Below are 12,514 nucleotides of genomic sequence, written 5' to 3'. Positions count from 1 at the left end.
AATATGTGCTTAACTTATTTGTGAGCCAGACATTGAGGAGGTTTTTACTATGAGCCAAATTATCCGCAGCAGTCTCTTTCTCTCCAAATAATCCAGGTGATTTTAACCAGTGAAAACACAGAATGAAACAGTTTCACATTATAAGTCAGTGTTTCATTGACGCTGTTTGCCACTAGCCAAGCACCTGCTTATATGTGCTCACCCTTTTCTCTGATAACTTATGATCCAGACTTTCAGGAGGTTTTTATTGGGAGCCAAATTATTCACAGAAATCCCTTCTCCAAAACAAACGGACCCGTTGATTGGAACCAATAAAAACACTTTTTTTCTGTCACTCTTGTTGTGGAGAGGCTTCTAACTTTGGTGGTCTGTGTGAAAACAAGAATGGCTCTCTTTAAAGGCAGTGTTTGATTTGTCCTTTCTGGACTACCGTAGAAACATGGCAGTGTCACATGGCGATCTCTTTAGATGTGGACTAATCTCTATGAAGATATAAATGGCTCATTTTAAAGCAACGAAAACTCTACTTTTCTTAATTTCAGATGATTATACACTAAAGAAAACATTCTTATATTATTTTCAATTTCTATCAATGTATCCCTCTAAATCCTACACACTGAACCTTTAAATAAAACTTTTAGCGAAAGTAGCTGACAAATACATGCGTGGAGTATGAAAGTCAAAAATACTCTAAATTTTGGTTAAATACAGTATTTTACTATTACAGCATGTTGTTTTCCATCACTGGTACCAGATGAGATGCTTTCATGTGGGAAAGTGATGAATTCAACCTCACATGTGTCTCATTTTCATGTGTGCCATCTAAGAGGTTTACGAGGGTTTAGTATTTGTTTCCTTCAAGATGGATGTGTTGATGAGGCAATGATCTGTGCTGATTAGGACAAAATTTGATGCTTTTTTTAAGCGAATGAAAAAGCATCTTTGAAGTGCCAGACAGCAACTCTGCAGCAGAACATGTGCTCACCAAGTGTCAGCGCTTCAGGGGGGCATTTCTGCTGACTGTCTGGGTCTGTGAGCTTGTATTTAATGTATTTACAAATGTGACTTAGATTAGTCATGTAGAAACTGTAATTTGAGTGATACACTTATTATTAATTGAGGTGGACAGTCCACCTCCCTGGTCATTTATGCCTTTTAACTTTTTAACCTCCACTTTCCCCTGAAGTGGTTTCACCTCAGCTGAGCTTTCGAGAGAATTTAAATTGATACAATCACTGATGTTGCCTGTGAGCATCTGCACTAGTCTGCGGCGTGGTCAACTTTTCCAGAGCTGTCTGATTTCTCAAAACCCTCAGCTCTGTTTGGATAGGAACAGGATCACAGCTGGAAAGTGACTCTGTTACAAAAAAAGGTTTTTATGACCCGAACCTGAGGTAAGACATGTGTGCAGCTAAATTCAAACACGTCAAGGACTTCAAGGACAAAATTAAGAAAGTCGTGTTTGCTGATGTTGTGTGCCTGCACAAGTTATTTGCAAGAGCTTAAGTGCATAAGAAACAGCATGTGTAGAAGAGCATGTATCGAAGAAATCATTTCATTAAGATGTTTTTTCCTCTTACCCAAGCATGTGGTGAGCGGGATAAAATTACTGTTTTCTCAGTTTCACAAAAATGACATCACGAAAATGAGACATCTTCTGTTAACAGTTTCTGTCCACGAGTGCTGATAGAGCTACCAAGTTGAGAAAAGGTCACAATGTCAAGAATGTGTCATTTCCTCACGTGTCTACTGAGCATTATGGTGCTCTAAACACTCTGCCAGAGCAGGCACTCTTTAGGGACTAAGAAGAGGCCACTTCACCTCCAGTTGGTGAAGAGTTTGGGTGTTTAAACCTGATGGGATACACGGACCTGCATATTTGAGCCATGCACCACAGAAGCCTCCCACTTTCTATTCCAACTGTTTATTTTTCGACAGTCGTACCGGGTCTCCTCAATGGAGACCTGACCTTTACTCTTTAGCTCGGTTACGAGTTGCACACCACAAAGAGCTGCAGGGAGTCTGTGAAGTCTTTCAGCACCAGCCTTAAATAGTGTTCCCTTTATTTAGCTCGTTTTCAAAGCTGCACAGAAAATTGTTTTTACACGTCCTGAGCTAGACGGGAAAACAAATCCGATCTATTCAGTTTTAGTTTAGACACAACACACACAGTCATGTGATTGCAATGCCTATATGTCAGCAGTTTGAAGTATTTTGACAGCATTTAAGTTAGACGATAGATACCTGTTACACTGAATGTAGTAAAATTGGACTCTACAGGCAGGCCGTGAGGTTGTATCAGGCCAGCTCCATTATATAGAGATTCATGAAATGGACATGCATTATGTGGTGGTGGGCATAAAATGTGCTCAAATTACATGCTGGCACCACAAAAAACAATGTTAATGTGGAGTCACTGAGGATCTTTTGTGGTGTGCGGCACACAAATTAAGTATAAAGAGCAAGAAAGTCCACATGGGACAAACAAACCCAGACCTTCAACCAGGAGGCTGCTGTTCATGTATTGTGTGAAACTTAATGTCAGCGTATGACCAGACAGTGACAAGAATTCACACAAGAATTAAACGTCACACGTGGAGGTAATAAATGTTCATGGGAGCATCATCTAGTGTGCGGACTCTATTTTTGTAAAAACAATTCACTTGTGCCATGTTTTTAGCCTTGTTGTAGTCTGGAGCCTGCAGCTCCTAGTGTGGAAGCTGCGTATGCGTGCGTGAGAGACCAACGAGAGCTCGCGGAAGCCCGTCACACAGACAGAGAGTCTTATAGCATCAAGTCCCTTTGTCTGATTTAAAACTACTGTATGTGGGGGAGGCTTCCAGGTAGCATGTAAACACTAGTGTACAGATACTGCGAGCTCTTGTTGGTCTTCCGCCAGTACGCATACGTGAACACGTTTCCCACAGGCTTCGTTTAAAAACAGACACGCTTACGAGGACATACCAGTATCCGTTTATGGATGCATGTTGTTTCAAGCGTAAGCAAAGTGTAAATGCAGATATTGGATTTGAGTCACTTTTCAGAGTAGATGTAAGTAGGCGGCCCAAAAAAATGGGATATAGGCAATAAATCAGAATTGGGAATCAAGACCTGTAGTAAAACAGAGGCAGCTCTTTGTTTGACCTGAAAAAGACTAACATGCTTAATGGGACAATGAGTTAAAGCAACAAGCATGTGCCTCCTCATAAGTCACCCTGTCACTGTCTGGTCAATACTCTCAAGTAAAGTAGACACGCTAAATGAATGTCTTTGGAAAATTATTATGTGACCATTACAGTTCTGCAATTTATGAGGCAGCATTAACAAAACAACACATATCCTGTTAATGCAGACAACTGGAATGTGATGAGCAAGCGTGACATTGGAGTAGCAACTCATGTTTGGGGCAGGGATGTGGTTTCACAGCGTATACATCTCTTCCTTCCAAATATGAAAAACATCACCACATTAATGACAGCCTGGGCTAGGAGATGGCGCTTCCTCAAAACCCCAAAATCCTGTATCCCCCGGTAACCACGGTAGAAAATGTCCACGCATTCATTGTGGGTCAAGTTATTTCTTTCGGTGTCATTACCATTCCTGCAGTGATGATGCACTGAGGCTCGCATTCGACCCTAATGAGCTCTGGAACATGATTGTTTGAACAGCTTCTGGAGAAATTCAGGAGGCCCCGAGGCAGGCGTCCAAGTCCAAGGCAACAATGGTCCCTTTTCATCAAGGTGGCTGTATCCTGACCTGAACTTGTGCTGCAGCGTCTCCCCTTGCCAACAGACAGCAATAACTGAAGTCATAATCATGATATTAATAGCTTTGAAAATATGAGCCCTGTCGGAGCCGCTGTGGCGAAAATGACTTCCAGAGTCTGTGAGACTTTAAAAAGTTGGCGTCAGGTGTAATAACACTGAAGCTTACTTCCATATGACTCTTTGATGTGCAGTGATGGACTGTTTGGACAACATTTCCTCTTGTCCTCATTTGCTGCTGTAAAATGTCAAATCATAACAAAATTTTCTATGGATATGCCCTGAAAACACATCACATTTAGAACTGCCCTAACAGACACTCACAAATGAAGATGGCATGCCACATGGCAACAAAAATAAACTCAAACCTGAAAGTTCATTCTTGACTTTTGGAAACAGAAGTTGAACTAACAATCTCACCACAGATGTCCACTGCTATTCTGGGGCTTTATTGTATCACACAGACTTCCTCAGCAGGAGTGTGTCCAGGTGTCATGGAAATTTGCATTCAGTTATCATTAAATACAACTTTATTAATACCTGTAGGACCACAGTTAGTGTGGTGTTGAACTATATGCAGCAACCCAGGGCAACAGATTATAATTGCTAAAAAGTGAAAGAAAAAAGCAAATAATATAAAAAACAAACATTATTGATGTTCTAATTTCTATTTTTCTGTTATATTGTACTTTGTATACAGTAGTCTTCTTAAACTTTTAACTTTTGCAAGATAAAATTGAATATGATATAGGTGCTGAGGTTATAGTTGGCTGAGGTGTATTGCTATGGCTCTGAGGAAGTGCAGTGTAAAGTGTGAGCTCTTGAGATCTACGTATATATTTTTTAATTGTGCATTATGTACACACTGTGTTGTATATTTAGAAGGGACCTCAATGTGAGGACCCCATTTAACTGTTACAGTGCCTCAGGGCATGCTTGGTGCAGCTCGTTCTCTCACTCTCTACTGTCACCCAGTTTTCACAGAAGTGATGCTGTGTGGCGCCTGAGTCCACTCGCATCAGCATCCACGTGACATTTTGGTTGTGTGACAGTGTCGAAAAGGGTGTGAAGTGATGCTCTGCTCCTGGTCGGAGGAGGAGCTGCTGCGCTCTGCCTGCAGCTGGTGCTGTGACTACAGGTCAAGGCGGTGGCAAAGCTGTATCTGAGTCTGTCAGCAGCAGGCTGCACTGCTGTCTGATATAGAGGCGTCAGCATTTAATAGCAGTCCATTTCCATTTTTCTGTACTGTTAACACCTCATGCACACTCTAATGGAGTACAAATGAACCATAGTCGAGATCACTTTATCAAGAAGACTTGAGTATGAATTGATCTACTTCGCCTGAGTTTGGTATACAGTGTCTGCAACAATCAAACAAACCAGATTTTGGGGTCAAGTGAACTCTGGGTCTAAATCCCTGATGTGAGAACCTCGTAACAAAAGGAGACTCTAGAGACTGGAGATGTTATATTTTAGCATACTCAAGCATTTTAAGCATTACTGATGTAACGTGAATGCTATGGTTCTCTGAAGTAGCCTGGTTCCAAATAGCTAGCTATTAACAAATGCTGTGTATACTCTAGCATTGCTACGAGATGCAACTACGTCGTGGCGCTTGTTTTGCTCGGGACGTAAGGAAGCACAATGGAGAGTGTGCGGCTGTTCTTGAAAAAGTTACCAGAAGCCAAGCAATCGCCCCGTAATGAACAGGTATGTTGTGAACAGGCACTGCACTAGTAATATAAAAGAACAAAGTTGTCACAGTGACAAAACTTAACTCAGGGTCCTAATTCAAAGGAACACTTATGTTTTACTGTACGGCAGGATTTTAGCTTTCATAGCAAAAGCTGATAAATCCATTTGACATTTGAGCTGAGTCATTTTAAAGTTGTTGCTGAGTACAAAGTCAAAATGTCTTTTTAGACAGTGGTCGTGAAATGAGCTTACAGAAAAAAAGAAAACATTTTTGTACAAGGCATTACTTTTTGGAGAAAAACATACCCTCTCTTCTGGTTCATTTTTTAAACTTTGTTTAGAAATGACAAATAAATCTACCCACTACCTTCCTTCTACCTTGCTGTTCTGCCCAGATGAAAAAATTGGTGGTTGTGATGATGAATACAGTCTTGGTATCTTGAGGAATGTGTTCAGATTAATTCAGAAATTATATTAAAATGCAAAATATTACAACAGTATGCTTAATGAAGTGTATTCTTATTATGTTACAATCCCCAGGACACCTTTGATTTCCTCTGAAATCCTGCTCATCATGTTATGTCATTTACATGGAGGTTCTGAGCACACGCCTTTCCACTAACTATTACCAAACAGTTTTCTTGGGAAATTGGAGCAGCTGTCAGCCTGACCTAGAAATCCTGAAGCTGAAATTCAGTCTTTTTTTAATTGTTAGACTTTGACCTAGAAGTCTGTGCAGGAGGTTGGCTGCCGTCTGCTGTTGCTATAAAGTGGTGTCGAGTGTCTTTCCTTTGGGGCACCACCACTGAACTGGGAGTTGCTCCTTTGCCCACCGCTCTCCCTGTGATTTTCACTTGGACTGCACAGTTGTTTAAATTCCTTGTTGACCCACTGTATTTATTGAAGCTTTTCCAGGAATGTGATTAGTTTAGGATATAACGTGCAACCGTTTCAAGTTGTGATGCCGCACTCAGTTCCTCATGCCCTCTAAACACACTTTTAGGCCTTATGATTATGCAGCACAGTGTTCAGTGTACTTTTTCAGTCCCTCATCATGTGAGGATTGTCATAAAAGTTGATGGGAGACTTGGAGCAAGAAGTGACAGTGCACTTTAAATGCTTAATGGCCTCATTTATGTAATGCTTTTGTCTAAAGTGCTTTGAAATTTCCTTTTCTCTGCCTTTTACACAACAATTTAAATGTAACACTTAATTACAGAATTTATTGCTGCTTTTTCAGTGGTTAAAAAGCATTGTGAGCATACTCCATTACTGCTGATATTTCTTAAAATCACTATTTTAGGTCTTATTTAACAGTACAGCTGTGTTACTATGGCAATATTCTCAGTTTTTTTAAATGCTGATATTGTTATATCTTTAGACAATGCATGTTTACTATAAATCGGTTGTACTGTATGAACTGCAGTACACTATGAAAAATTCCCCATGTATTGATAGAGCTGCGGCCGGTCTTGTGTCATGTGATTTGTTAACATATTTAGAACCTGAGGCGGTTGGACATTAAGCCTCTTGACTTTTAACAGTGCCGAGATGTAGAAATAATGATGCATTTTATACAAAGATATCATGTGATTGCAGACACACATCACAACATATAGCGAGAAACACTTAGTCGTGGGTAGAGGAAACAAAAAGTGTATTCAAGTAAAAGTATTGATATTTTATAGTTACATTGGCTCAAGTAGAAGTGAAAGTACTCATTAAAATAACTAGAGTAAGAGTAAAAAAAATGATTTTGTAAAGAAGTACTTGAGTAGTGGATATCTTCATTAGATACAATGAGGTGGTATTTCAGGTGATTTGAAAAAGCCAAATTTCGTAAAACTGCGATGGAAACACTTTTCACTTTTATAGGTCACATGATGCTACGGCTATGCACTCAGTAGGAACAGACTCCTTCAGGCATGATGCAGCAGGCGCTACAAGAGGTGTCGCATTGCATTGCATCACTCTTCAAAAGCTGATTGGATCATCCAGAAGTTTTGAATCCACAATTCCTCTGTGAAATTGTGGACTATCACCTCTCAGAAATCCCTCATACGTGGCTGCTCCCATGTATAAGGAGCTTGCCTTTCCGTTATCGCTCGCATAAAACGCCTACATCGATTGGAAATAATGACGGCTAGTGCGGTGGCTGCAATAGAAACAAACCTGCTAATGTTTTGAACATCCATCACCATGCTTCTTGGAGTGTTACTGCGAGAGAAGTCGCTTAACATCACTCAGCGGAAACATAGTCATCTCGCAATTGTGTTTTATTGACATTTAAAAAATATTGCTTAAGTTTTGCCAAAATCTGTAATTGCCTAGTGATCTCATCCCCAACTAATCAACACTGGCGCTTGGTCTGGGCCCATGGCATGGAGTGTCCAAAACTTTCTGTTCCACCTACACTTCAACAATTAATCATTTTCTCAATAGAAAAATGATAAATAGCTAGATATGTTATTAAAAACAGCTGTTAGAGGTACAACTTATTTGAAAAAAGTGTAACAGAGTAAAAGTTTGTGTTTTAAACAGCCACTGGAAAACTGAAAGGAGTTCTATGAAAATCGTCAATAATCGATAAACAACTTGAACACCTTTTTTGTTTGTTAAACAAAGAGATTGGAGATTAAAAAAACTTAAATTGTCCATCATGTAATTGTAAAGAATAGGACTGAGGCTCATAAACACCATAAAAACATAGACCTACAAAAGACCTGTATGACATAAGAGTTTTTATCTCTGACATACATGTAAATTATGGCTCCCTTTAAGGTCTTTATGCCCTTCATGAGTCCTGAAGTAAACATGCCAGACGACTTTATATTCTCCATCACGTCAAGTCGTCTAAAACCTTTCATTGACATTTATAAGGCCACACTGACCTCGCACAGGAAACTCACTGTGAAGTCAAGTGCATGACCGACTCCTCACACACACTACGTCATGTTAGAAGAATGTCCAGCACTCTGACACGCAGCCCCCGAATCGAAACCCTGTGGTCGTCCATGACGACAAAATTCCTCAGAATTAGCTTTATTCATCGGAAAGTCCACATGAAATTAAATTGTTCGGGGAATCATTCAGCAGTGATTGTTGGGATCACAGAAAATAGATCAAAAGTCTGTGTCTGTTTTTCATCTTAATGGCAAAAGTAAATAACTTACATCCCTCTTTCTAAAACTTCTGTTCAGGTAGTTTAGTTGTCTAACCATAACCTCTCTGTAGCTTTATGTTGGTCACTACATGGAGACATTGTTTGAATAAGAAACTGGCACATACATTGGCACACATGGCATTAAAAATAGTGCAGAATGCATTGTGTCATATTTTAGACAAGATATGTGTGTTTCCCCATATTTTGCTAATGCTGAATAATTTTCATGCGAATGATTGATCGGGACATGGTGATATCTGGAGGAGATGACTGGTTGCACTGGCCAGCTACTAAGTGAGTGTGAAATTGTTTATGAATGTGAAGTCTAGTGCTGCTGGACATGATTTAACATGCTTAGTCAGCGTCCTTGAATAAATAAAGTTTTAAAACCTTCCAGGTCAGCCTGTGTGCTTTCTGTCAGTCGCTGATGTCCACAGTCACAGTCATGTCGCTCAGAGAATTGGATACCAGACAAAGACTCATTCTTAGATAGAGCAAAAGCTGTTTTCAATCTTACTCTACTATTACTCTTAACAGGCAGTAAATAAAAGCTGAGACATTGTGTAATGCACACTTTAACAGGGTACTTCATTGCCAAATCACCACTTGTTTATCGATTACTCGCCTCGTGCTATATTGTAAAGAAAACTTTGTTTTTCCTAAATGCCGCTTGTGAGCAAAGATGGTGAATATTCTTGATCATTTGAGCTCATGCAGGACGGGTTTAACAACAAATTTCAAAACATCTGTTTACAGACTCTAAAAACAACTGGCACAGTATAATCCAAGTCATATGGTCAATTCTTGCCAAAAAGACAGGCTTTTTGGCAGAGAACTGCACTAAAAGTGAAACTTACCTGTACTTTCTTCAAAGCTGGACTCCACTGACAAAAACAGTAATTTTACCTCACTAAATTCAGGAGCTACTGGTGTACCACTGCCTTGATTAGTTAGTTTGTGCTTTTTTGTGACTTTGGTATTTTAAAGGATTAGCTAATTTATATACAAATTGTCATTTAAGGGTATAGTATGGCTTTAATATTGATATATGTAAGTGATGCTAACTTTTGTTCATTTTGATGTCTTTGCAGGTTATTAGTGGGCGCTCCATATGAGATGAATGGCCCTTACCAGACGGGAGATGTTTATAAATGTTCCCTGAGCAGACGAACCAATGGCAATGGTTGCACCAAGCTCAACTTAGGTAAAATATCCTGAAAACCCACTCACGTTCTAACCAAAAATCAAAAGATACACGACTACAAACAGTGACAATCATTAATGTGTATCATCTGGATAAATGTGTATGCATGTATTGTATTAGTGTTGTTATGTCTGTGCGCGTCTCTGCATGTGTTTTAGTAAACATCACGTTGGCATGTGTGAAACAGGAGTGTGGTTACCATACCAATCGTTCCACATTTTACTGTTTTTTTTTTTTAACTGGTTAATGTACATTTCCACATGTGTGTTACACCACACATCCCACCGCATGCCTCTTCATGCCAGTTGCACATGTGTTGTCCCGGTTAGGAAGGCACAGGAAGTTTTGTCAAGTAAACGTTTAGGTCTGAGGATGTAGACGCTGCTTTGGCTGCCCAGACAGCAATAACAAACCAAAGTCCCAGATGGTGGAACTCCTGTTTTTCTCTGAAGGATAGTGAATGTGTTTATGTATATAATACGAGTCTGTGCATCCAAGATCCTCTCAAAGAGATTCATTTTCTCTCAAGGAAGGATATCTCTCACCAACGTGTCCGAGCGAAAGGACAAGATGAGGCTGGGAATGACGCTGACATCAAACCCTAAAGACAACAGCTTTGTGGTGAGTTTAAAACCCATACCGTGACGGCCTGTTGCTGCAGAACCTTTTGAGTAAGTAAGAACACATTTAATAAAATTGCAATGGCCAAAATGGAAAAAATCCCACAAGATAGTCTTTTGATTACACGGTTGTTATACTGCAGTGCTCCCCATGGAAGTTCTCTGAGAGCATGAACCTAACTCTCTGTAATGTGCTGAGCTCGCTTGTATAAATGCTTTCTTTTATGTCTCAGGCCTGTGGGCCGCTCTGGTCCTATGAGTGCGGCAGCTCTTACTACAGCACCGGCATTTGCTCCAGAGTCAACGCAAGCTTCAAGTTCTCCAGAACGATTGCGCCTGCCTTTCAGAGTAAGCCGTAAAGTATCTTTCCTGTTTGACAAACACTCATGGACAGTTGTTAGTCACAGCAGGGGATTATTTCCTCATTTATGAACATCTGTTTTCTGCGTGTTTGCGCTCTCGTGATTAAGTCTCATCTGTAAATGTTTTTCCAGGATGTGAGACCTATATGGACATAGTGATCGTTTTGGATGGCTCAAACTCCATCTACCCTTGGTATGAAGTGCAGGCTTTTCTCATCAACATTCTGCAGAAGTTCTATATTGGACCAGGACAAATACAGGTGTGTAAAAAATGAAGGAATACTAAAAGAAGATGAGTGTATTGGTAATGTTCCTTGTTGGATACATTTAAATACTTGACTACATTTACATAAAAGTAATTTCCTGATAGTATATTCTGTATTACTTTTATGTGTGCCTGTGTTCAAGAAAGATTTTTTAGGCTACTGTGTTGGTTGAAATTTATATCTAATCATCATTGTAGTCAAAGGAGCTGTTCATGATATTCAGAGGATATCTCTGATTTAGAGTCTGATTCAGACTGGCGAATGGGGCTTACTCCATGAGCTGGCTAACAAAGGCAACAGTGCCGACAGATCTAACTGTGCTAACCTAGAAGGGGGGCACCGGAAGGTGAGTGCTACACTTTAGTGACAACACAGTGGGTGGCCAGTAGGAAACACACGCATGGGTGGATGACTGAACGTGCCTAGTGGGCACAGACCCCAGGGCCTACAGTGTCAGGGGATCATAAAATATCACTCAAATTAACACTTACCAACAAGGAGGAGACGCAAAATGACCACAAAGAGACACACAAAGACCTAAAAAAGATGGAAAGAACTACAAAAAGAAACAAAATAACTACAAAAACAGGCAAAACAATCACAAAGAGATGTAAAATGACCACCAAGCGACCAAGAATCAAAACAAACAGAAAAAAAACGACTTCAAAGATGAACACATTGACCTCAGTAAGACAGAAAATGACCCAAAAAAACACAAAACCACCACAAAGTCTGTGTCGCTCACTGCCATTGTCTCTAACATGCATACGCAGTCGGACCGTCCACTGCAACAATAGACAGAGAAGCGCTGATTGTAACACAAACAAACAGAGATAACATGACTTCATTCTCTGCTCAGGACATCATGACTCCACTGAATCATTACAAAGCAAATAGGGGTTTGCTGCTGTATAAATGCTCTGAATGCTGTATGGAGCTCCTTTAACTGCAAGAAGACTAAACTGTGTTGATTTAGATGATTTGTCGTTGTGTTTCTCTGGACAGGTTGGAGTCGTTCAGTACGGTGAGAAGGTGGTCCATGAATTCAAACTCAGCGACTACAAATCTGTTGAGGAAGTGGTGAAGAGAGCACGCAGTATCAACCAGCGAGGTGGAGAGGAGACCAACACAGCTCTTGGCATCAACGTAGCACGGTACAGTATCTCCGTTACTACTTCACTACTCCTCCATTCTGTGATTTATTTACTGAACATGAAAATGAAAATGTTTTCACAGCTCACAAGCTTTCAAACAAGGAGGTCGGCGCGGCGCCAAGAAGGTGATGATAGTGATAACTGACGGAGAGTCACATGACAGTCCAGATCTGCAGCAAGCCATCGAGGACAGTGAGGCTGACGGCATCACCCGTTATGCCATTGCTGTGAGTCTGCTATAGACCTGTTATTTACCTGAGTTAGATGGCTAACACTTTATAGGTTT

At 40.3% G+C, this 12,514-nt stretch overlaps 1 protein-coding gene across 2 annotated transcripts in view; it reads left to right on the top strand.

Moving 5' to 3' along the window:
• The window catches only part of itga11a (integrin, alpha 11a), a 68,803-nt gene that overhangs the window by 18,592 nt on the left and 37,697 nt on the right, over positions 1-12,514 (top strand). For both annotated transcript variants that reach the window (XM_042491529.1, XM_042491539.1), the window contains exons 3-8: positions 9,714-9,826; positions 10,356-10,447; positions 10,680-10,794; positions 10,941-11,068; positions 12,080-12,228; positions 12,311-12,455. In XM_042491529.1, the coding sequence (XP_042347463.1) occupies positions 9,714-9,826; positions 10,356-10,447; positions 10,680-10,794; positions 10,941-11,068; positions 12,080-12,228; positions 12,311-12,455 (742 nt within the window). The remainder of the gene's footprint in view (positions 1-9,713; positions 9,827-10,355; positions 10,448-10,679; positions 10,795-10,940; positions 11,069-12,079; positions 12,229-12,310; positions 12,456-12,514) is intronic.

The sequence above is a fragment of the Plectropomus leopardus genome, chromosome 1 (genome assembly GCF_008729295.1).
Source record: "Plectropomus leopardus isolate mb chromosome 1, YSFRI_Pleo_2.0, whole genome shotgun sequence".
Classification (NCBI taxonomy): Eukaryota; Metazoa; Chordata; class Actinopteri; order Perciformes; family Serranidae; genus Plectropomus; species Plectropomus leopardus.
Note: the sequence above shows the minus strand (reverse complement) of the source record. Positions and strands in the feature narration are given on the sequence as shown.